A 26991-nucleotide genomic window follows, 5' to 3' on the forward strand; every position below is an offset into this window, starting at 1 on the left:
TAGATTTTTTTTTTTTTTTTTTTTTAATGGAAATCATAGTTTAAGTTCATATGTGTTACAGTGTGGTTGCACTGTACAGTAACTCATGTTAATGAGTTACAGTATGGTCACAAAGGAACAATTTAAAAAAATAGAAAGTGTAAAGTTGTTATTTATATTACAGAGGAAATGGTTTGGAAAGGAGGGATAACGTTTTTAATAATGATAATATGCAAACTCCGAAAAGAACATATTGATTTAATATTTTGTTCTATATTTGAACCATCATGCTGGGGAGGATGCAGGATTCGGTTTTAGGGGGTGCATGAGATTCCACACCACTTTAGCCCCACCATGGTTGAGGCTGAAGCGTGAACATTTTAAGGAAAGGACCCATAGGTGCCCGGAAATTGCACTCTCGTATTTTAAATATCTACTATGTTCAGCAACAGTGTTAATAACAATTTTGTGGGGTGTGATTACATTGTCTGCATCGGTGGATTTAGGGCACTCCCTCCCCCCCCCCCTTTTGGAAAATAAAAAAGAAGAAAAAAGAAAAAAATGATCGCCCAAACCCCTCAGAGGATATTTTCGGGCACTAAAAAACAAATGTTTTTACCCCCTAAGGTAGTGTTCTACCCCCTATGGTAGTGTTACCTCGATTGGCCCTATTTTCAGCCTCCCTTTAAGACATCTCTGTATCTACCCCTGCCCCCTCCACTTTCTGCATATATCCCAGTCCTTCCTAATGATGTTCAAATGTTAAAATATTGAATCAATAGCTTTAGTCATCTTGGAGTGTGCACCACGTTGTATTATATTTTAATAGTCAGTGGACCACTTAGTTTTTTTTAAGGTATTAAAGTTTACGTAGTTGACAAGGATTTCATTTAGTATTATATTAATTTGGCTTGTTGAATAACAAAAACATTTTTAAAGGGAGTTCTGTTTTTGAAATTTCTTATACTGTATATTGTTTATTTGTTCATTATGAATTAAATAAATCCTGACAAAAAAAGGTCGCAAATTTAAATGGAGTAAAAAACAAATAAAACTTTACGTGGTAGTTTAGATAAAATCAAGGCTAAGCATATTTTTCACTCGCTTGGTAGTACAAAAGAATCATTCATGATTCCATCCTGCCTGTCTGTGTGTCAAGCGAGCGGGCAGTAAGAGTTTGTAGATGATGGTATATATTATCTCAAAAGAAATTTTAAACTCTGAGCTCCTCTCAAAAGATACTGAAACAAAAGTGTGTTAATGGACTTGAACCCAGAACCCAGGTATTGGAGCGCTAACATCTTAAACCTTGACCAAACCACAGACCCTATCAAATTTTATTTGACAGAAACATGTGACATGCCTAAATATGGTCATGATGACATCACATTATGACCATATATATAGGCACATCATGACTATATATGGGCATAAAACAGACAGAACTCAACCTCCTCCAAACTACAGCTTCATTCGCAGAAGTCCTGTACGTGTAACCACTGACAGACCTTTCATTTGTGTTTATATTTTACTGTAGAGTTTTAGAGTAGCCTTGAGCAGTAGGTTGATAGTTTGTAACTGTACATTTGCTGTACCGGTTGCAATACTGTATTATATGCTGTACTTTCATTTCCGGAAAAAGGATTGTCTATAAACTATGCTATTCTACTGTACATCCTGGATGCCAAGGCTGTTTTCCTGGCAGTTTTACCATCGTCCTGTTACAGATGTCAGTTACTGCTCTTTTGATGTCAGATGAGCTAAATGTTTCCAAGATTTCAACTTGAATGTCAATTACAAATATTGTACAACCACGGAGGTGGTACAACCCCTTCCTTAGGGAAACATCTATTAAAGGGACATTCTTATTAGGGAGACTCCTATTAATGGGACACTCTTTGGTCGCAAATCAAGGGAAAGCATCTTTTAACACTACTTTTAACTCATATTCGGGGACAAACTATTAAATGAACACTTTTTCAATCCCAAACGTGCTCCTTAATACAAATTGTTCTGTATACAGGAAGTGATTCCAGGCTGGTAATGTGCGAACTATTAATGAGAATCTCATGGAAGAGCCCCTATTAGGGGCGCAAGAGGGGTGAAAATCTCTTTAAACCATCATTAATTTGTATTTTATTAATTTTAACTTTTTCGCATGGTAATTTTTTGATAAGCTTTACAAAAAATAGAGGGAGCGTGCGGTCTTTACGCCCTCCTAAATCCACTACTGTGAATATTCCCTAGTAATTGATGGGATTTTGGAATAGCTACAGTAGTGTACCATTAAATTTATTAATATTATTATGATTAATTACCATGCAGATTAAATCAAATTCTGTTTATTATTATTATTATTATTATTATTATTATTATTATTATTATTAATTTACATTTTTACAGTCATTTTATTCTTGTCACTGCTGAGTCATGGATTGTGTATTATATTTTTAATAATTGCAGCTGTGATCTATTAAAGAAAATAAATAATTTCTCAGTTTGAGTGTCCCTTTTGTAAATATTTACACAGGTTTATGACTGGCAACTTTCTAATTCAGTATAGTTTAATGTACAGTATACATGTATAATGTACTATATTATCAGTACGGTAGGCTATATAATCCCAGATAACGATAATGTAAATTATATTCTTGTTTCTGTTTCTGAATACCAGGAAAAGTGTAGAAGCATTTCCTCACACGCTTCATTATTACAAAGATTTCATTTCACAGGAAAAGCCAAAAACAATGAGTACCAAAGAAAAAGTAAAATAAATTTTAGTTAATCAACATTCAATAAAATGTCTGCTGTCGTATAATAGTAGTATTTAACTTATCAGTGTTTGCCATTTCTAATTATTCTTTAATTTTTATCTGCCAGAACCAAACAGGGGTACATTGTTGTAGAATATAACAATTGTTACATAAAACATGTAGAACCTTGATGTACAACTTGTACATTAAATGCACTATATTTGTAAGGTAAAGGACCTATGAAAATCTTTTTGAAGCTTTTTTGGGGGAATTCCAATAATCATGACTTTTTTTAAAACAGCCAACACTGGTATATTATGTTGTTTTTTTGAACCAGATTTTATCTGACACTAGTTGAGAAAACACACAATTATAATACAAAGAGCATAGAATGAGAAGAGGTCAGACTCTCTGGTTTTCATTTAGTCGTATTCAAAAAGTACTACCACAGCTTAGAAGGCATCCTTAAAAGAGATGATACAGGTATATACAGTATGTAAATGTTGTTTGTATCCATGTTAAAATAGAGTCGGACCTCTTTCCATTTTATACTTTTTTGGTTGGTTTATATATACATACTGTACATGCGTACATGCATGCAAGCATAACTAAGGAAAAACCGCTATAAAGATATCCTACCATGTAAGTATCCACAAAGTTTAATCAATTTATGAATTATTAAGATCTTTATTTGGAAAATACTCTTTCAGTATATAGAGCAGCATAGGTCAGTCGGCTGAACTGGTTTTAGCCATTGTGGGTGTTGAACTGCAGAGATCCATTGTTAACATTTTGTACTTTGTTCAGTTCCATCTGCTGCTGTGCAATTGTGTTCGAGCTGGAGGGCCGAAGTGCAAGTATAAAAATGTGTTCTGTCTATTGAAAGTTTAAAGCTGTTTGACATATGTGCAGTATGGCATATGTGCAAGTTAAAGAACGCGGTACACTATTTGGGAAAAAATAGCGGATTGTCTCCCGGCGTACTGACCAATCACAACCAGAAGGACCCCACTGGAAATAGGTCTTTGCACTTTCGCAGGTTATCATTAGTGTTCACACTAAATAAATCTAATCTACAAACTTAACATTATATAAAATTCACCTAAAGTTTGGAATATGATTGTGTAAGAATTCATCTTCATGATATACTGTAGCTTAGGGGTCTGTAATAGCATTAAACTGTGGGCGTATCTAGGGTTGTGAGGGCCTCCCAAAAAACCCTTGCGCTCCCCAAAAAAATCTCCCTCCTGCCGCATTGAAAATGTTTGAAGCCAAAAATTAGGCTCAGGTAGTCTAAAATTGCCTCATATTACATTATTTTGTGAGCTAGTACCCACCACTCAATCATGAAGCCCCTAATTCACCTTCACCTTTGTATCCCCATCAGCCCCCTCCCATTTCATTTTAACTTAATCTTTTTTCTCATCTCATCATTGCCTAGTTGTTTTGTCTTGTGATTTTTTAATGTAATTTTATCCTTTTTAACCAAGACTGTTGTGAAGGAAAAACACATTTCCTATTTTAAAATGGGACAATAAAGTGCTCTTGAATCTTGAATTGATTTGCCTGCTGGGTAGGAACTGTTTGCAGCAACATTTACAATTTGCAGTCTGCAAGCCTTTGAGTCCCTTATGGTGCATTTTACACCATAAGAATGTGTCTTGTACTTGTAAGGTTTTGTGGTATTTAACTGTATTGGTATGTGCACAATGCTTTGAGGATATTGTATTCCCCAGGGAGCTGTAAAGATTAAAGGTTGCTGAAGCATGTTTGGATTGAATAACCAAGTGTACAGTAATACTGCCAAATGCAATTTGTTACTTGATTGTGAAAGGTGGTAGAAATTACTTAAAAATTATACAATTTTTCAACATCCATTGACAGACATTATAAATTTGATTGATGGAAAAGCTAGTGTTTGAAATCATGGGCATATACCACATATCCTTTATTGGGCAATGTTGTACGAGTCAAGAATCTGATTAGACTTTATTATTATCTTATATCTAAGTCATTACTATTTTAGATTTTAAAACTAATTACTTTATAAATTTTATATGAAGGACACATATATGTGGAAAATTGGATAATTTTGTTATATTGATGTGGTTATTGTTGTTATATAATTAGTGTTTTTTATATTATTTTAATCTTTATTTACAATTGCATAGAAGAAAAAAGCATTGTTTTTATACAGGTACCTTTAGAAGTCATAATAAAAAGTCATAAGTTCTAAAGTATGGTAATTGTTGACTCAAATTTAAGATGAACTCTGGTAGATGTGATACTTATAATTTGTTTTTTTATTACAGTCGATTATACCCGCTTAATTTTATCAGAGTTGGATGGTGTTCCGGGATCAGATTATATCAATGCTAATTATCTTAAGGTGTAGTATAAATTTGTTGACATACCTTTAAATTAATCTGTTTATTCTACTTGATAACATTGTTAATGAGACTTTACTTCTTTGGGTGGTGTGCTAAGGACATAAGAATAATCTGTCATTGTCCCATTAATGATAGGGTAGTAAATAGTGTTCATGGGATGTGCGGAAGGGTTATGAGGTGGGGTTGTGGGGAGGGGTTTTGAATAGTGGTTCTGGGGAGTGGTTAAGGGTGGGAGTAGTGTGTAAGTGTAGGCTTTTAAATAGGAAAGATTTGTAGAAAGGTATATAAAAGTAATAATAAAATTATTGATAAATTATACATTATGGATATTGAATTTGGGTAAATTGTTGGGAATTTTAAATGCATATACTACTACCTCATTTGACTATGCTTGAGGTTTTTGAGGTTTAAATTTCTCATTTAATTCTATCTTACTCAAAGGTAGGATTAGTGTGTAGGTTGATATGAGGAAGCAATTATAATCTATCTGGTTTTGGTTTGCAAAGGTTGTTAAATAATTGATTGAGCTATTACGTTTTAATAACAATTGAAATAACAATAATATTCCTTTTTATTATTTCCTTCACTTTCTTAACAAATGGGTTAAACTCTGACACAGACATAAACATTTATATAGATCACTTAAAATAAAAATATATTTTATTCAGTTATTCATTCATTCATAACTTTAGCACTCACATTTTTAAAAACTACATACCAGTGCTTTACAAAAAGTTGTGTACTATATACTTAAATTTAAGAAAAAAAAAAAAAAGAGTATAGTCATTTTGCATTTTTTGGTCACTCGTGCTGGTTGATCTCTCACTACTCCTACATTACATTCTGCTACTGTTTTGATTATACTCGTTGTCTTTCTTCGTATTAATGTTATTTAAGGGTCACGATGGAAGGCCTGTGTACATTGCAGCTCAGGGACCACTTCCACAGACCGTCATAGATTTCTGGCGACTGATTTGGGAGAGCAACACTGAAATTGTGGTGATGGCGTGCAATGAATATGAACAGGGGAAGGTATGATTCATGATTTACGGATATGTTTTAGGCCCTGTGCAAACTATAAAATGTTTATATGCCCATATATAGTCATGATGTGATGTCATTATGACCATGAGATACGGGAAGCTTTATTGCAGTTTGTATCATAAAAATTGAAGTTGAACAGTAAACCAAGAAAACACAGTACAATAACATCGCTGAAAAAAGTATGAATTGCTAAATAAATAAAAATTTCATGAAATAATACAAATAGGCCAACAAACAAGTTTCAAGAAGAGAAATACGTTAAGCTCAAAAATTAAGCTAAATATTTTAAGACATGTCATTTTAAGTAAGTCTATATTATCAAACTTTCTTTTCAAAAATACTGTTGTATGCATATATATAGTCATGATATGCCTATTATATGATCATTATGTGATGTCGTCATGACAATATTTAGGCATGTCAAAAAAAATATGATAGTTTGGATAGGACTTTAGTCTGAATAACAGAAATATTTCCTCACTGACAAATAATACAGAATAAAACAATTATGTTAGGTATATAGAAGAACATTGAAATGACAACAATCTAGGTTTGTGTCCTGATATCAAATGTTGTGTTTGAATAGTGATATATTGTTTGTAGTTTGCATGCACCTCATCGTACTTGAATGAAAAGCTTTTCTTTCATACAAACAAAAAATCAGTTCAATGAACCACGAATGGGAGGCACTTATTTGCCCTCGGAGAATTGTGCAGGTGTAAAATAAAGGTATTTAATGCGTGGGGATAAACAACAGCAACTTTCAAAAAAAAAAATCTAGTTTAAATTCAAGAATTACAGTACAGGTATACCTAAATGATGTATGTGTTAATATTGGATTTAGAGATTTGTTTAAAAGATGCTGTATATGAATTGTAGTTTTTTGCAGATTGATAAATGATTTTAGTTTAGTTTAGGTTATAATAAAATTATGCATGTAAAAAACATTAAATCCTTTCCAAGCCACTGGGGCTCATAGGGCTGGAACTTATCCCCAGTTTCTGTAGTTTGAAGCAGATGAGAGTTGTACTCCCCCTGGACGGGACACTAGTCCGTCGCAGGTTAGTCCCCAGCAGTTTGCTGGTGCCCATTTATACAGCTGGGTGGACTGAAGCAATGTAGCTAAAGTGCCTTGGCCAAGGACACAAGCGAATCTGCACAGTGGAGACTCGATATATAATAATAATGATAATATGGGATTTAGAGATTTTTTTAAAGATACTGTATATGAATTTTAGTTTTTGCAGATTGATAAATGATTTTAGTTTAGTTTGTTATAATGAAATTATGCATGTATGTGCTTCTTTAATTGTGTAAGAACATGTCAACAGTTGCAGGCATGCAGTGGCATATCAAGGGGTGCAAAAGGGTAGCACTTATCCCCCTCCCCAAAAAGAAAACTGTGCCCCCTCCCCCGTGTAATTGAGAATGTTTGAAGCAAAAGAATCATGCTAAGTAGTTAAAAATCCCCTCATATCACTTTATTTTGCAAGCTAGGACCCCTTCAGTTAATCATCGAACCCCCACTTCACCTTCATGCCCCTACAGTATCAGCCCCCTCCCCCATTCCAAGACTTCTAGATATGCCTCTGACTGTATGGCATTTATGATTATTATCATCATTGTTTACTTTTTTTAGCATAAATGTCAGAAATATTGGTGTGAAGAGAACGAAGATCTACAGTTTGGTGACATTTCAGTTCAACAGGTCAGTTCACCCGTATTGTCTTCGCTTCTTCTTCCCTCCTTCCTTTTTTTATTTTCTGTTTTACTCTTCTTTTCCTACCATGTTGTTTACCTCCTCATATCCCTTTCCCTTCCTAACCCACTGCCTCATCTTCTGCTACTTTTTTCTGTTCTTCCTTTCCTTTTCTGTCTCCTCCCTTAGTTCCATTCATCTCCATCCTCTTGCCAAACTTGTGTTCCTTCACTCTCTTCTCTTTCTGCTAAAATCTCTTGTTCCTTACTCTCATTCTAGATTTTTCATCTTGATATATTGAACGCCCATTGAGAAAAAAGGCATAAAACAGTTTATGCCACTAGAAACTGAATTGCAAACTGTGTTGTTAAAACATATAGGTTAAAAAGAATCCTCAATGATTACAATATAGATATTAGAAATAACATACAGTAAGTCTTTAAATAACTACCCTCCAATCAATTGGTAAACATTTAGCAATATAAAATTTTAATTGAAAAACCAAATCCAAAATTCAGGAATAGACATTATATGTAAATGTTTTGTTTATCTTTAATCTTTTTAATTTTACATACTAATGATTAAATCATTGAAATAATTGTTACAGATTAATCAAGAATGCATTACCAAAGATTTCCTGATTCGTAAACTTAATGTACATAAAGGAGAGGTAAGTAAAAAGTAATTCTGGTAGAACACGGTTGGGCAAAGTGCGGCCTACAGACCACATGCGGCTGGATGGTTATTTAGTTGCGGCCTGCAAAAAATAAATTAAAACCCTATGTGTGCAGCCTGCCAGAAAACCCCTTTGCTGTTACGGCCGATGCCAATCATCTTTTTAAAAGTAACATTAGAACTGAGCATAAAGTGGTATCAAAGCAGTCCATGAAGGTTTTTTGGGAGCACTCTGGAAAATCAAAGTTTGGGTGTTAATTAAATATTCACATTGACTCTCTGACCTATATTTATGCCCAGCCCTGTGATGGAAAGCATAAGATGTCATCCAACCAAAAGGCCTGTTGCATTATGAAGATAACGATCATCGATAAAAAGCTAAAAAGCAGTTGTTCATATAGAAAATAAAAGAAATAAGAGAAGTTTTCACACTAGCACGATTCGATGACGATCTTGTTTACGATAACAAAATAATAATCAAATCAAATGATGTCATAATCATGGGAAAACGATAAAATCGTGTAGTAAAACAATACTCCTCCCTGACAACCAAAACCTTAACAACTTCCTTAATAACCTTCTCCCTATGAAGCTGTGTAATTTTCTTGCCATGTAATTACTTCCACCAAGGAGGAAAACTAAGGAATGGATCATCGTAATATTTAGTAGAATGGTACATGATAATCTGAGAAAGAGATGAATAAATTTTGCGAAGAAAATATCAAAGGTGAAGGGCATGGAAATTTTGATTTTTTTTTTTAAACTTACCTTTGAGCATAAAAGAAAATAATGGAATAGCCCATACGCAGCCTGATTGAGGGTGGAGGTATGCACTCTATGGAGTTACTGCGATGGTAATCACTGTGATGGTTACTTATATTCACAGGAGGAGAAGGAGATTTTGCAATTCCATTATACATCATGGCCGGACCATGGGGTGCCATCATCAGTGGAAGCTATCATAAACATGGTAAAGAAGATGAGGAACCGCCAGTTGGATGATAAGAAACCTTTGCTTATCCATTGCAGGTCAGATTTGTTTTTCTCAACACCAAATTTGTTTTGATAACTAGCTTCGTCTTATTGCACTTATCAGGGATGGATCCAGAGACGTCTAAAAGGGGGGAGGAGGTTGAAAGTGTGGCTGATCGAGAATACACTATTCTAGGAGGTCTGGGGGAAATCCCCCATGAAAGTTTTGTTTTCTTTATGCCCAAAAATAACCTGAGGTGGTTTTGGTGATCAATTTTTTTCTTTTTCTTGCTTTGGCCGGGGCTGGCCCAGCCCCTCCCCCCAAATGCGCCCTTGCTAATGAGATAAGGAAGAGGTCCTATGTCTCCCACAAGTTGCAGAAGTCCATCCCCCCCCCACACACGCTCGACTGAGTTTAACGCGCCCTGATCGTCACAAAAACCATAGCAACCAAACCATAATTAACCTTCAGTGTTGGACGAATTGCCCACGTGCATTGCAGTTGCCATGATGTGGTGATTACAAAGGCCTAATGATTTTTGCACTAACAAACTGAAATTATATTGTTATTTCAACATGAATTTTAACGATTTTGAGGTGTATTGTTGTTTATGAGACTCACTTTGCAGAAAAAATAAATACATTTGTTGTATCTACTCAAATTTCGTTTTGTGCTCCTTAGTCCATACTTCTTTATGAGCCATTACTAACAGAGGGAATGCTTTAGGGATTCCTTGCTTAACAAACCTAATCATTGAAATAGTACCTTAAACATTCTTTCCTGAACAAAACAATGAAAAATATATTTTCCATTAATTACTATAACCACACTAACATAGGAAAAAATGCTGTTTTCCGGAACAAAACCAAACAGGAAAAAGCACATTTAGTATTCCTTCCTGAACCAACCAACAGGGAAGTACCTTTGACATTCTTTTCTGGAACAAACTGGGAATAGTACCTTTAAACATTCCTCAAACAATTCAAATTTGGAAATGTACATTCACCGTTCCTTACCGAACCAAACAAAAAATGAGGGAAGTACTTTTTGAATTCTTTCCTTTAAAAAGAAGGAAATGGAAACACACACGGAAAAACTGCCTGAAAAAAAACTTCCTGGACAAATCCAAAGAGGATGACTTCTAGCATTTTTTTCTTAATCAAACTAAACAGGGGAAAAAATTCCTAGAGTATTTCATTGTGATCCAAACCAAAAAAGCAGGAAATATATACAACCTTGGGTAGTTCTTATGCACAATATTTATGTTTTCATTTATCAGTTTTTGTATTGACATAGTCAATCAATTATTAATTGATAATTTATTAGACATGTTAGGCTTATTTAATTATTTGAATTAAATATTATACGAAAATGATTTTTTTTTTTTTTTTTTTTTTTTTTGGGTTGCTGGGTGTGGACGAACTGGAACTATTTGTGTTATTGATTATGTAAGGAATTTATTAAGAGATGAGGTAAGGCGATAGTATTTTATTTTTACTAATTGGCTTCCAAAATGAGATACATTTTTGTAGTTATGTATATTTTTTTTTTTGCAATATTTACATTTTTTCCTTAAACCTAGGCCTTTTTCTACTTACAAGAAAAACATTGAAAAAAATAACAAAAGTTTAATTTTGGTGTAGGCAGCAAAAAGAAACCTATTAATTGTTTTTTTAAATTATTGTTTTTAAACATTTTCAACATCAATGATAAGTGAAATTTACAAAATGTCCCTTTATGATTGTAATGTTTTGACATATTCCTGCCAGGAAAAAAAACAGGACCAATGGGAAAAATAACTAAAGTTAATTTTTCTTCTTTTGTAGGCAGCAAAAAGAGACCCTATATTTTTATTTTTTTTTAAATTTTAAGCATTTCCAACATCAATAATACTTTGGAATGTCCCTTATATTTAAGAAATGTCCCTTAAGTTGTTTGTAATGTCCCTTAGTTTTTGGATTATGTTTTTTTTCTTTTTTTTTTTTTTTGTTTAAAATTATACTATTAATTATACTATTATAATCTAGTCTAAATAAATTTATATTTTTTAAATAGATGTTTGCTGGTTGTCCCTTTAATTCTTGTAATTTCTTTTCAATGCAACAGTACTGGTACTTGGAAATACGTAACTCCTTGAATTGCCAATTAAAAACTTGAGATGTTCCTTCTAGACACATTCTTCAACTTAATTGTTCATTCCCTGAGGAAGCAGTTAAATCCAAATCTCTCTTCAGTGTTCCCTTTTACCTTTTTTTTTAAAGTATCTAAATTGAGCTGTATAGCTATGTAATGTTTGATACTTGCCTTCCAAGCATCGATTCTATGCTCAAATTCTTTGAGAAGCCACAATATTTTTACTCCATTCACTAAGCATCGAAATTACTGTAGTTCATAGAGCATTGTTTTATCTTGTAATTGGCAAGTATTGTAATTAGGCGGTAACCTCCAATTGTGAAGTTGACCCATAATATTCAAGGTTTATTTCCAAAATGCATTGCAGTTAAAAACTGAATTGCAACAAATGGTTTTACAATTCACATATAAAAAATTTAAAAAATATTTAAAAATTTTTAAAAAATTGAATTTAACAAGATCAAGAAAAAAAGTTAAAAAAGTTAAAAATGGTATCAATATAATTGAAAATTTGACACTAAAAAACATTAAAAATTGAATTTATAAAACAATTTATTAAAAGGATAAATATAAGAGGCTCAAACAGAATTAAAAAGATTTACAGATTTGGATTACAAAACCATTGAAAACAATACTGTAGAGAACATATAAATATATGAGTATACATTAAAGCTGAGAAATAATCAGAATATTCAAACAACTTCATAAGAACATATTTTCTGTATATTCTGAAGGAAGTACCTGTTAAAAATTCAAAGACCCTAACAATTGACACAATCAAATTTGTAATTCGTTGATTTTCCTGTACAATTTCTCTTTTTTTGTTAATGTTCTTTTGTAATTGTTTTTATTTTACCTAATCGATAAATCCCTTCGCCTTTTGTTTGATAGATGATTGACGAGAATTTTAGTCTGAAGTCAATTATTTTAGACATGAGGAAACAGAGGCATGCAATTGTGCAGACAAAAGTAAGTATCTCTGATGGTGTCTACCATACTGCTAAGGAGGAGGAGTATAGTTAGTGTGAATGAATCACACCAAGGATTATAAGTCTGAAGACTTAATTCTAGTGGGTTCCATCTGGTTGTCAAGTGGGCAGTACACCTGGAGGCAATTTTTTCCAAAGAATGTATTGCGTTCTTTATTATGCACATATGTGGCAAAGACAAGCCAAACCAGTCACTCGTCGCAAATCGTCTTTCAGAGAAAATGGCCAAAACATGCTGGAATGTCAAATTTTTAAAAATCTATTTTATTGCACTAAACTAACCTTTATATATCTACACATCATTCTATGCTGTTATTTACCCCATTTTCAATGTTAAAACAATACTTTTTAAAGATGTAAAGATAGTTTCTGCATGAGAAATGCCTGAAATCATAAACTTTGACAGTTAATTTCTCATTTATTGTTCTTTAAACAGCTATGTGGTTAAATGCTTGTAACTTCACAAGGAAATGTCTGATTTGAATGATTTTTTTACCATTTTATAGCTATTATTTTACTCTCTAACACTGTAATAATAATTCAAAATCGATTTTTGCGACGAGTGACTGGTTTGGTTTGTCTTTGCCACATATGACCAATAGTCTAAACATCTCATCCGATAGACAGTGCACTATCATAATTTATGCATTTTAGCCTTCCAGCTGAAACACATGGAGTGCAGCGAATGCAATTGAATTAGGACAGAGAGCTCTCCACATTTCAGGGCACACACAGTGGCAACGACCAGTGTTAACCGCCTGAGCTAAGTAGCTATCGAGTACATCTGAAGACAATCCCCTACAATTTTTAGTTCCGATGAGGAGCTCTAGATATACTCAGCTGATTGATTAATAGATCTTCTTTAGATCTACTGCCTCTATTATACTGCCCTCATGAGGCTGTTTAATATTTGATTGAATAATAGATCTGTGTTAGCTCTACTGCCTCCATTATACTGCCCTCATGAGGAGCTCTAGAAACACTCAGTTGATTGATTGATAGTTGATTGATTAATAGATCTTTTTTAGCTCTACTGCCTCTATATATCCCTCATGGGAGCTTTCAGATTATGAGAACTTGTTAGAAATAGTGTAACAAGATCATTTTTATGCATACTTTATGTATATGTGTATTATCATGCACCTAGAACCAGCAGCTTAGCACCCTATCCTAAGGATAAGGTCATAGTGGAAAGTGTCTCACCCAAGGACATAAACATTGACAGGTTTCGTAATTACACCAAAGTCAAACCTTTTACTGCTGTGCTAATGCGGCCCTGTTATTTTTGCCTCCGCCAAAGGAGGTTATATATTCTTTGGCTGTTAGCAAGATTAGGCAAAATCTAAGGAATGGATTATCATAAAATTTAGTGGAATGATACATAAAGAAAGAGATGATTGAACTTTGGATAGGAAAGGTCAGAAGCTCACAGGAATTTGATTTTTTACACTTGAACATAAAAGAAAATAATGGAATGTCCCATCATACACGGCCTTGCTTATTGTTCGGTATGCAGGCACAGGGTGGAAAATAATGTAATCACCCTTTATACACAATCTGCATATTTCAGTATTCAGGCACAGGCTGAGGTATACATGGGATGATTGCTCTTGTTCTCAATGTTTTTAAAAAATGATGTACTGTAGCATAAAAGAGTTGGTGGTAAAACTGGAAGAAGTTCACATTTAATTGTTTTTGTCTTTGAACAGGAACAGTATGAGTTGGTCCACAAGGCAGCAGCAGAATTGTTTCGCGAAACATTAATAACAAAATTTGGCATGACATTTGGAGACAGTCCTTTATATGAGAATTGGACATTAGATCATGTAAGAATTCTCTGTTATTTAATTAAATTCTCCTTTTGTTTATTATTTTATTCTTAAAGTATTGTTTGAAGGATTGCATTGGCGAAGTAATAACAAGGCCTGCCTTCTAATTGTGATCCTAACAATGTCTTCTCTTTTTTCCCCCCCTTTCCTCTCATTACAACTGTTTCCATGTCATTGTTGAATAAAAGTTATTATTATTGATTATTGAGAAAAAAAACCCACTCATTTGAGAGCTGGCATTATATTTCTTTGTCAAATATCTTTTGAGTCTTGCTGTTTTATAAGTTAGTTTTACTTTTCTTACAGTCCAATGTGGAAGTTGTATGGTTTTTTGTTTTTTTTCGATTAAATTGCTTTTATCATATGTCAACTGTATTTTGATACTTGATATAATAAATAGAATGGAATTAAAAACTGTATGGACAAGCTGCTATGCACTGAATTTAATGACAAAAATTAACGATAATTATATAAATTGCATATTTTTTATCTGATAGGATTTATCGAGACTGGAAATAGAAAAGGGTGAGTATTGTGTGATTATATATGTTTGCTAATTAAATTTTGTAGTGTAGTAATTAGGCCCCACTTACTGTATCAATTAGGTATTTATTTTATCAAAGACCGGACTTGCCCCAATATCAGTTAACTATAGAACCAAGCCAATGTTCTCACATAGTACCCAGGGAAAAATCAGGTGTGTTTAGTAGCTGGATTGCATCAAAACATCTCAGGAACTCTGACAATAAGCTTGTGAATATAATATGTTGTCAGAGAAATTAATAGTACATAGTGTACAAATAAACTTGCGGTGCTAAAAAAAAATTATATTTAGGTCTATCCACTATATCAAATTTTCTGTGACAAAAAAACTATTGTGTGCCCATATATAGTCATGATGTGCCTATATATGATCATGATGTGATGTCATCATGACTATATTTAGGCATGTCACAAGTTTGATAGTTGGGACATTGTTTTAGAATTTTGAGATTCTAGGTCGGTTGGGCCTACAATGTTTTGGCCTCTTGTTATTAATTATGTCTTATTATTTTGAGGAGTAATAGCCACAATCGGCAACTAGACACTAGTAGATGTCACGTAACATTTAGTGGGGTAACATGCAATGCTATCAGTGAAAAGATGTAGAAAAAGGAAAAGTTATGATTTTTTTAACAAGATATATAAATTGCAAGGAAAGGCAGTAACATTAAAAATAGAGTTTCTAATATAAGATAGTATGACGCAAACTCCGAAAAAATGTGATATAAGTCATTGTGATTCAATATTTCGATACACAATTTGACTTACTTTTATACGGTTACTAGGTACCATGGTTTCTGGAGAGTTTCTAATATTTTCTGTGTATTTTATAGTATTTTGTGTTTTTTTACACTATAAATGATTAACATTTGGGTTAACCAACTTGACTATATTCTCAATTTCCATTCCCAAGCAATTTGGAAATGGGGTTCCAACCAACATTATTCAAACTCAGTGATGTGCTTCACAGCAGAAACACTCTAAAGGTGCTATGCATCAGTCATCCTGTTTGTTCAAAATTTTGCACCAAATTTATGTGACACCGACTGTTTCTATTGTAATCATTCAACTACATATCCAATATATGTTTACTTGTGTTATATAAGGTGATTTTTCAACCATTTTCAATTTCTCCTTCCCACAGGTACTCCACAACAACCAGAGGTACCTAGAAAGCCTCCATCCATCGATGTTGATAGTTCGAAGGTCAATGCCCCTTCGAAACAAAATCTGAAATCAAAGCCTTTAAAACCTCCAATTCCAACTAACAAGCCTAACTCAAGTTCTAAAGTTGGAAATTTAAAACAAGATAATTTAGTTGTTACTCCGACCCCAGCCCAGAGACGCTCTTTTGATTCAGTTCTTGATAATGTGAAGAGTCCTAGAACAACTACTCAAAGATTGTCAGGTACAGAGAGTAGAATCACTGGAGTTCAGAACTTACTGTTACAACACGGGACTAGCCTGACAGGGGGTTTGCAGATGAAACCCAACCATTCTAAGCAACTCTCTGCGGACTTGAATAAACCGCAAGACACTGTCAAACCACAAACAGACCGTAAGCCACCCCTACAAAATTTGCCTAGCCCAAGACCTCTACAGCGCCAACAGCCTCTCCGCAGTACATCCGCAAGTAGAGGGTATGAAGTAGTGTCTCCAGACCAGACATCATTATCTGGTTACGAGTTTGTCCAGCCTGAAAAGAAAGTGCCACCTTTAAAGCCAATACGTAGTAAACAATTTGATATCTCGTTCCAACTGCCAGTACCACAGAAGCGATCATTACCACCAGTAGACAATCAGACTTCTCAAAAAACAACATCGTCCACAGTAGGCAAAGAAGAGTACGCTTATGTTGAACATAAAAGCCATATCAATGATGTCATTGAAAGAGAAAAAGTATCAGGTACTGAGGAGTCACCAGCATATATATCTGCCGATCTTGATCCAGATTACAGTCTTACTGGTCAGAATTCAAATTGCAAAGAGGAAGTTGTTCCCTATGCTTATACTGATATTGACAGTAAAGTGACGAAATCTGATGTTAGATGGCCAGCAAAACAGAATAAAGACGAAGCTTATGAGGATATCGATTTGCAGACTATTAATCGACCGAAACCAGCAGGACGTAGCAATACGTACATGAACGAAGATGCTGCATACGCTGAGGTCGGAGAATTCTCATCACTGCAAGATAATAAAGGTAAGTTTACAGTGTGCGTACAATGTAGACAATCACAACTTTCCTTTTCAGAGTTATTCGCTGTCCAGACCATCAAATTCTATTTGACAAATACCTGTGATATGCCTAAATACGGTCATGCTGATATCACTTTATGACCAAATATAGGCACATCATGACTATATACGGGCACATCATGACTATATATGGGCATATAACAGTTTTTTGTCAAAGAAAATTTGGTAGTCTGGACAGGGCTTATTTTCTTTTTTCTTTCTCCATCTGCGGTGTAGTATAGTTTGCTTTATTCTTCACAAAAAGTGGAGGCGGCGGAGTTTAAAAAATAGGATGAGAAAGGAGACAATAAATATATGTTTTAAAAAAATTCTAACCTAATAATTTCAATTATTTTGTGAATACTTAACTGTATGAACTGAATATTACCTTCTTTGCTTAAGCTTGGTTTCCATAAAGAACGCTACACGCTATCGCCATATCCTTTTGCGACGCTGAATAGTCCGTTGGATCAGTGACCATTACTGATTGCTTCGGGTGCAGCTGCACAGTGCAAGGATTGAAGTGAAAATGCTGTAGCGACTGTGTAGCGATTCTTATGGAAACCGAGCTTAAGTGTTTAGGACTATGGGAACAAGTCAATATTAGAAGTCATTATTAAGGCTGTCCAGTATCTCACTCAGATTGGTTTGAGAAATCTCAATTTAAATTCAATTTAAGGACAACATTCTATCAAAAAATGAGGACCAAGCCATTTACACAAATTCACACCTTTTTACAAATAATACTTTTTTTAACTTTGTTTTGAGATAAAAATCACATGCATGCTATGCCTAGAATTTAAGTTGCTTTTACATATTTGTTCATTCAAAAGCATCTCAATCACGCTTGACAAGCGTAACTAGCACAGCTTCCTCTAATTCTGGCTGGTCTTTCACTGATGATTCTTTTGACGATGATGAAGACATTCCAGAGGTGCCTCAAAGAACCAAGGAAATGTATCAGACACTAGGTATGGCTTTTAGAGCGATAGTTGCTTTGCTTCTTCATTTACCATTTGTAGCGCTTGGTTTATTTTCCTTTCCAAATATTGCAGTAACATATCTAGGTTGGTGCGTGGGGGACTTACTGCCTTCCTCCATTGAAAGTGTTTGAAAAAAAAAAATCTGAAGTAGTTAAAATCACCTCTTATCACCTTATTTTGCAAGCTAGCATCCCTTTACCTAATCACAGATCCCCAAGTCACCTTCGCCCATCCCATCAGCCCTCCCCACCCCTATCACCCTCCCACCTCCATTCTAAGACTCCTAGATATGCCACTGAAATATTGTATTTTTATGCATTTTGATTTTGTAGGCATGATATATTATATCAAATGCTTTAATTTTGTTTATCTCTATGCCTATATGCCTATTTTTCATGTACATACAATGTTGTACTTTAAGCAATGGTGGGGGGGCTATAGGACAAATGAAAGTGTACAGTATTTTGAAAGTTTTGGGATAACCACCCCCCCCCCCCCAGTCGGTTGGGGCTGGAGTTTTTAATTTTGTTTATCTCTGTGCCTATGTTTAAGCAAAACTTTAAGCAATGGTATGCTCTAGGACAAATGAAAGTGTACAATATTTTAGGATAACCCCCCTCCCTCCCCACTCCCAGTTGGGTGGGGCTGGAAGTTAAGGCAAGATTTAGAAATGTGTTATTCAGTAAACAGGACCTGAAGTATGCACACATCCCACACACTGTTTGTCTGTAAATTCATGTTTTATATTATCTTAGCATTATTATTTATGCGGCAGCATAGCGGAACTACCTTATATGAATCCAGATGTCTATTGTTCTAGATGCCGTACGCCCTTAATCATCTCCATGTTCTTAAGTTTAAGGTAGCTCGCTTTTTTAAGGCATGATGATAAATTGTGTATTTTGTTCTTTTTAATTTTTTGCAGGTCAAACACAAGAAACAGTAGGATCAGGAAGCTCTTCATCGTAAGTTATATATTATATATATAATATATATATAATTATTAATTATTATTATTATATATTATACAAAATAGATAAATTATATTAAATTTATCTATTTTGTATAATATATAATAATATATTATTATATATTATACAAAATAGATAAATTTAATATAATTTACAGGAGTGTGGCTTGGAGGTTAAAGTGCTTATTGTACAATTGCTGATGTGCGGGTTCAACCTCTTCTATTTCCAGTAGTGCTCTCATTAATGAACATTTCCACTTACTAACCTCAAAGTAAAATTGATTATATAGAACATTTTTAATCTCTAGGCCTAGTTAAAAAAGAAAGTATATAGTGTCTCTGATCATTTGAAAATAGAAAAGAAACCAAATTATTTTGTCTGTCAGCTTCTTATATCCGCAGTTTGGCGCAGCTGGAAGGGTTTGGTTTCCCAACCTCGAGGTCGGGGTTTCAATTCCTCGCTGTGCATTTCGCTTGTGTCCTTGAGCTTCTCTCCACCCAGGAGTATAAATGGGTACCGGGGTGGGGGTTGCCTGCTCCTGCACTGATTACCAGCAGCAACACTTAACATGTGGACTCAATGACCAGGGAAAATAAATGCCCATACCAGTACCATAACTAATAACAAAGTTTTATATTGAATGCAAAGGAGAAATTGCTAACATACAATTGTAACTCTTTTATGATATTATTTAACTGTAATTCTTTATGATGTTGATATTTATATCATTTTGTCTTCATTTTAAATAATTTTGATTTGTAAAATTATTTTTCTTTTCAGGAATTTTAAAAAATTGGCACCATTTGCAACTTTAAATAAGTTTTTAACAGTGAGTAGTAATACCAGATTTATTAAGTTTTCCAAGTTAAATTTATTTAAGATTTTAACCCTGTCATTTAAAAATGCTAAAAATTTAACATTTGTGTATGCCTTAATGAATCACAATGCTTGGAGAGGATGATAAAGTTTTTTTCTTGTTATTTTTTTAAAATTAATGTATCATTTTGTATGTAGTACAGTATTTCCTTTTCATATTCAACCGTCTTTGCAAGAAACCACTATGATTGATCTTGCAATTATTATAGTTTATTTTAATCTGTAGAAAGCTCGACCAAGAATACCAGACTTTACTTCTAATCCAACTCCAACCACTCCGGTACCGCAACAAAATACAGTGGTAGACCACAACATGGACTTGAATGAAGCAATAAGTAAGCTATTTAGCAATTGTCTTTTAGGGAGACGAGAGAGGGCAGTTATTGGGAGTGGGTGGTCGAGTAATGAGTTGTGTAAAGAACATAAAGGAGCTTAGTTTATAATGTACTTATTGTTGGATGTGAATGGATATATACGAATATGTGAGGTCTCACCACAAAATGAGTCTCATGGTTAGAAATTCAAAAATTGAGTTTATATTATATTTGGGTAGATCACATTATAAGCTTTCATGTGGTCTTTGAATGGCTTCTCTACTATAAGTAAATCCAGAGATGTGAGCATTTAAAGTTTAGGTGTATAAGAACCATGTTTTGAGAAAATCAGCCTCAAATATAAACTAACCTGTACAAATAATATGACCAGAATTACAGAATATGTGCAGAGAACACTGTTTTGGCAAGAAAATTCACTTACAAAGTGTACAATCGAAAAATAGAAGTATCAAGTTATTCAAAACATTAAAATCAATTATTTTGTAAAAATGTTGACTTGGCCTGTTTTGGTGAATATCAATATGATTTCACCAATGATGCGTCTCATTTCGTAGTGAGACCTCACATATGATATGATTGTTGGATGTATATAGATATATACGAATATGATATGTAAATTATATATACAATTTATTTTCTGCTGTTTCCTAATAAAAAAAATAGGAGGCAGTTGTGGTCTGGTAAAATTATATTAGTAGGTTGGGTGTATATGGTAGTAATAATGTTCATTCTGTTTTGCAAAGGTACATATTCTATAATAATGCTACTGTATTTCTCTGGACCTTTGACATACACATGCATGACCCAAATTGCTAGATGGCTTTAATTAATATTATTACTACATTATATTACCAAGAGACAAGGACATAATTACATAAGAAATCTGTTTTTGTTGCTGAACAATGGCCCAGTCAAGTAATTTCTGATTTTTTTTGTTGACATTCCATCTTTGTACTGCTGGGTATAAATTTGGTTTCTGTTGAGAAATTTGTAACATTATTTTACGCATTGCGCACATATTGTATTTTATTTTAAAAAATAATTCAATATTTGTGTTTTGTGTAGATTTTGTTGTAAATTGTATTCAAAGTAGTAACAAATTTAGTTTTAATTTCTAATCGTCACATTTGTTTTGATCTGCGTCTGTATCTTGACGTACACACCAAAATTTGAAAATGCTAGTTGTCGCGTACGTTGGTCGGGTCGGTGTGTAGCAACTAAATAGTATAATGGTAATGGTTTGGGACTTAAGCGCATACTACATGGTCTCTATGCGCTTAAGTTACACGAAAGAAAACAAACCAAAAACTAAATCCTAAAGTCTAACCAAGCGACCTAAGAATAAATATGATATTATGATATTCAGTTGTTAATTTATGTATGTTGAGTCCAAGGCAGTTTTAAATGACTTCTTTTTCATCATGTTTGGTGATTCATTTCTTATATTAATTACAATTAACCCTCCTCCATCACATTATCGTTGTTCCATGCTCTACCACTTATCACAATGTCTTTCTCTCTCCTCTTTCCTATAATATGTCTTACCTGTCTATTCCTGATCATATACATCATAAGGCCACAAAGGTACTACTGTATTATAATTATATATAGTGTTTTAACTGGGATGACTCTTCCATTATTTTAATGGGGTAATGTAAACATTTTATTTTTCAGGAAACGCTACTTTTGAAGCTAAAGACACATACAATCCAGAAAGTATCTGGTATCAAAATTTAGATATAAGTAAGTATTAATACATCGTCAAAACTGAAAGTCGTGTACTGGTTATCTTGTATCACATTTCCGAAAAATATAGGGCACAATTTTTTTGCTACCTTTTGTAATTTTGTTTTTCTTTTAAATATATTTTATTTAGGTTTTCCAAAGAAGGTTGCAAAGCCAAAACCGGCTCGAAACCCGACGTGGGATGAAACATATAACTTTCATTACAAATAGCCTAAGCAACAAAGAAGGCAATATCAACGTGTATAGATATGCAAAAGTTAAAATACTAAGTGAAAAGCAGTAACTGTGTCTTCCACCTGATTACTCGTACAGAACAGTCCAGAGGCAGATTGCTATAAAACTGTCATAAACAGGTAGTCTTAACTAGTCGATTATAGCCAGCGTTATTACATAGATGTTCTCACAATAGTTACCTCTGTAAGACCATTGCTATAAAACAGTTTTAACTAAGACTACGCACACGTATTAAAAATCATCCCATAGCAAATGTGCTTTTTGATAATGTATTTGCTGTCATGCACATTGTTATTGCAAAACTGATGAAAATTAAGTTTCTATAATTGTTTTTGAAATTAAAGTTTTGTTATTAATTTTAAATATGTAGGCCATATTTAGAAGCATTTTTATGAATTTGATAAGATGGTCATATCAGGATTCATGAAAAAGCTGTGTAAGTAGCTCTTTACTTTAAATGTATATTGTTTGCGTTCAGGTAATAAAATTAAATAATAAATGTAAAATTAAAATAATAAAATGTAACATTTTTAATTTGTATATTTACGTAGATTATTGTCTTTCAATGGAATATGAAAAACAAAATTGTTACCCGCCATTTTAAACGAATTTGGAAAACCGGACACTCACTGTTTTGTATGACTGTCGTACGGCTCCATCTTTGCTCACCGTCCGCGCTAGACGACGTGTCGCCATCTAAAGATTGTCGGTGGCAGTCTGAACTTATCGTCATTATAAACAATCAGTTGCGCGCGTGCTGTGGGTTAACGTTCTTCGTAGAATCGCGTCAGCTGATGATCGTCGGCCGTAGTAAGTGCTCAGTTATAAGATGCAAGAATAATAATAGCATACATATATTCTTATGAAACTCTTAATTTGGCTGATAATCAATTTAGGAATTATTCTACTTAAAGGTCGAATGAATCAGTAAAAACTGAATGAATTTGACCTTTTGACTTTTGACCTGTGTCTCATTGGAAGGTGATAACATATTTGATTCTTTTTATATAAAAGTTTTTAATTGATTTGTTTTAGGGTTATCCTCAATTTATTTCTGAGACAGTATACAGGTGTCCCCCTCTAATTTAAGTTTCCTGCAAATAAAGACCACTTTTAATCAGAGACCACCTATCTGCAATCTCAAATGAATGTCTATCTTATATTTTTATGAAAATAATTTTTCTAATTAAAGACCAAATCTGCTAAAGACCCATAAAAATCTAGGTGACAAAAATGGTTTTTAATTGGAAAGAGACCTCTTCTTTAACTTAAATACTTTTTATTTTCTAACAACATTACCAGTTATACTAGAAATAATTACTGAAATCATATTTGTTAGTATAGGCTAAAAATCATGAAACTGATATTAAATTAATGCAAGATAACATGATGATATAATATTTTATTTTAATTATATATTTAATTCCATTTTTTAAATACTTTAGATAGAGATATTTAAATATTTGTATTTTGATAACTATCTGAAGGTGCTCCATCCCCACCTACAATTAATTCATATGGTTTTTTAAAGTAATATTGGTAAATTCTCATTTAGAGATAAAAATTGAGTTCCCAATAATTATGAAATTAATATTTCTTTCTATAACAAAAATGGAAATATAATGACAATATACTTTGAAGTATGTACTTTTAATACCTAAAATTTCAAGTACTTTTATACTTGTACCAAATTGTATTAAGTAGAAAGAATATTTTGTAGTGTTACATATATTTCTAAGATGAATTCTAATAAAGTAGAATTAAATAATATATTAATATTTAATTACTGTAATATTGATAATGACTTTTGTATTGAATATTATTATAGTTTTTAAAGTAACAGGAAACATTTTTATAAGGGGACTGGCAAACAATTAAAAGTAGAATTAGTCATTTAATTTAGGGAAATTCTCAAAATGCAATGTTATTTTTATCATGTGGACATTTGATAGTACTAGTGATTGTTTAAATACTATATTTATTATCATTACCATGTTTTGTGTGGGACTATTAGGTAATGTTACCATTATTACTGTGAGTCAGCTTCCAATAAGTGCTGCGGCATATTTTTTCCAAATACTTCAGTTCGCCGTTTATTCGAAAGCAGCACTTATTACAAGTTTATGTATTACTAAAATGTGACCATGTATTGTGCATAGTAAGCCTATCTGACTTGTTTCAATTTTAGAATTATTTAATACGCGAGACATTGGTTATTTAATAGTTTCTGGATGATACCAAGCATACAAGGAAGTTTGGTATGTACTCTCGATATTAACAATTATTAAAAATTGAATAAATTTTTAATGAACGCTGTAACTCTTTTTTGAGGGAGTGCTAAGCGAAAAATATTTTTTTCTGGTGTGACGCTAATCAAAAGAGCCACTTAATGGAACATTTACAGTAATTGTAGGCTTGTGTATACTCATGGATCTGTCATTATTGTTATAGATTATGTTTATATTTTGTTAAAAGTAACCTTGGTTAAATCAAAAATTCCATCATAGGTTTCATTGTAATAGAAGCAAACTTTGGCTCAACGTGTTTGACAGCGCCCTCTTAGACCACCAAGTATTAAGTTATAACAAGAAATTATGCAATTTATATAACAAATGGACATTGTGTGTAAGTGAACCAGTGTGTTCATTGAAAAATAATTGTTATATTATCTTGATGTTCCGATTAGTGTATTATGTCACTAGCACAGCCTGTAGGCCCTTCTGTATATTAATTTTTGTTTGACCTTTGAACTTATGTAAGGGATATGAGGGGAATGAGAGTGAAAAGGGGAACAAAATCAATAACCAAATCATCAAGAAATTACATTTCAATCATGATTTATATCTGTTCAATATTATTAAGTGGTAGTAATATGAAATAGGCTTTAGTCAATTATTATTATCATTGATACATGATATAAATAATGAATATTTATAATGCTGCAAAGGTTTGATGTTCACTTCTGTCAATTGCAAGTCCATTGGTAAATGAAACAGGAGTTGTTTTTAAGAATGTTTGTATAAAATCTCGAAGGAAAAGATATCAATGAAATTTTGAAAAGGTCACTGCAGGTCAGTGAAATAGCTGTTTTTCATTTTTGCTATAATATTAGTATACCATAAAATTTTAATTAATAAAATTATAACTATAGGTATTATTAGAACTGAAAAACAGACCAGGGGGCTTATACGTATACTTACTGTACTTGAAGGGTGTGGTCCTACTTTACAGTCAATACTTAATTTCTGTAGTAGTGAAGCATAAACAGATCTTACCTAAACTCTGTTCAGACCTATAATAAATATGCTTTTTACATTATTTTTTTTATTATGCGAAGATATATGTTAGGGAATTTTCTTTATATAAAATTTGAATACAAGGCAAACCAATTTCTGTAAACATGTCGGTCTGATTAACTTGTAAATAAATAATTTCTTACTTCGTATTTAGCTTTCAATGGACATTCTGCTAGCCCCTGTCTTTTGAATATTGTTGGTCCCACAAAACAACAACGTAAACAAGCGTGGTTGTGGGACATGTGCATATTTATTTGACCTGTTCTGATGGGCCAGTTGTAAGAATTTGACTGAACTCCGGACAGGTCCATTGAAAATATTAGTGAGAACATATTTCACTCAAAATAAAATTTGTTTCCATGGTATCGCTACACGCTGTTGCCGACGACTTTTGCCGACGCTGATTGGTCGGACGAATCAGAGCGCCTTCCTATTTGCAGTAGGAGACAGCTAACCAATGTAGCGATTTTATGCAAATAAGGCTAAGAAGACACATTAATGATACTTCCTGTACCCTTAAATTGGCTAGTAATCAATTGAAAGATTTTCGTTGTAACATTTCTGTAAATCGTAAATTTGAGTATTTTGATCTTGTCTCATCGAAAATTTATTATTTATTTGACCCTTTTAAATGAGTTATTGAATGTTTAATTTAAATTGCATCAATCACTCATTTTTTTTTCTCTTTAAAATAACAATGTACTGATATTACAGGGCAATCGTTAAGCATTAAATTACATTTTTAAAGAGTATTACAAATTTACTACCTGATTTTCAATTTTTTTATTTTTTTTAATTTTTAATTTTGAATTTACTTAACTAAGTATGATTGACATTTTATTTGTCTAAAGAAAGGATGGACTAAATCTAAATGACAAAAATATTTACACAATTTATAGGACTATTAGATGTGATACATTTATATGAAAGCTGTTGATGTTGAAGTTTCACAAACGTTTCTAAAAAAAAAAACTAAATTTCAAATGCTTAACCTCTTAATCAAAGCTGAAACGGCCATTTTGACTGGAGTGATATTTTGTTTTGCTCCAATAGATCTCGACTGAATAAAGGGACCCTATTGTGATGGGAAAGCTCTTGAAATATAATCTCTATTTTGTTGCTTTGACATGGCTCTCTTGTGTACTTTTATTTACTTTCTGACAAAGTAGGGATTTCCATTGAATAAATTTATTTAGTGTCTAGATTTGGGAGTGAAACTAGGCATTTCATTATTCATTACACTTTTGCATTGCCTCATTTTTTTTTGTTAATGAGCATATGGAATAAATTGATACAAATTGCAAA

General features: G+C 33.0%; 1 protein-coding gene across 1 annotated transcript; it reads left to right on the forward strand.

The window, feature by feature from the left end:
• Positions 1-3342: 3342 nt before the first annotated feature.
• LOC117115055 (tyrosine-protein phosphatase non-receptor type 22-like) lies at positions 3343-26991 on the forward strand. Its single transcript, XM_033258707.1, has 17 exons — positions 3343-3374; positions 5045-5121; positions 6020-6154; positions 7806-7874; positions 8473-8535; positions 9427-9569; positions 10919-10985; positions 12538-12615; positions 14345-14461; positions 14962-14989; positions 16152-17210; positions 18079-18216; positions 19154-19193; positions 19980-20028; positions 20302-20410; positions 22085-22153; positions 22287-26991. Exons 3-17 carry the CDS (start codon positions 6125-6127, stop codon positions 22364-22366), a joined length of 2139 nt encoding a protein of 712 aa, XP_033114598.1. The 5' UTR covers positions 3343-3374; positions 5045-5121; positions 6020-6124; the 3' UTR covers positions 22367-26991.

The sequence above is a fragment of the Anneissia japonica genome, unplaced genomic scaffold, assembly GCF_011630105.1.
Source record: "Anneissia japonica isolate Jap-2015-1 unplaced genomic scaffold, ASM1163010v1 scaffold24_len2511860_cov200, whole genome shotgun sequence".
Taxonomy (NCBI): Eukaryota; Metazoa; Echinodermata; class Crinoidea; order Comatulida; family Comatulidae; genus Anneissia; species Anneissia japonica.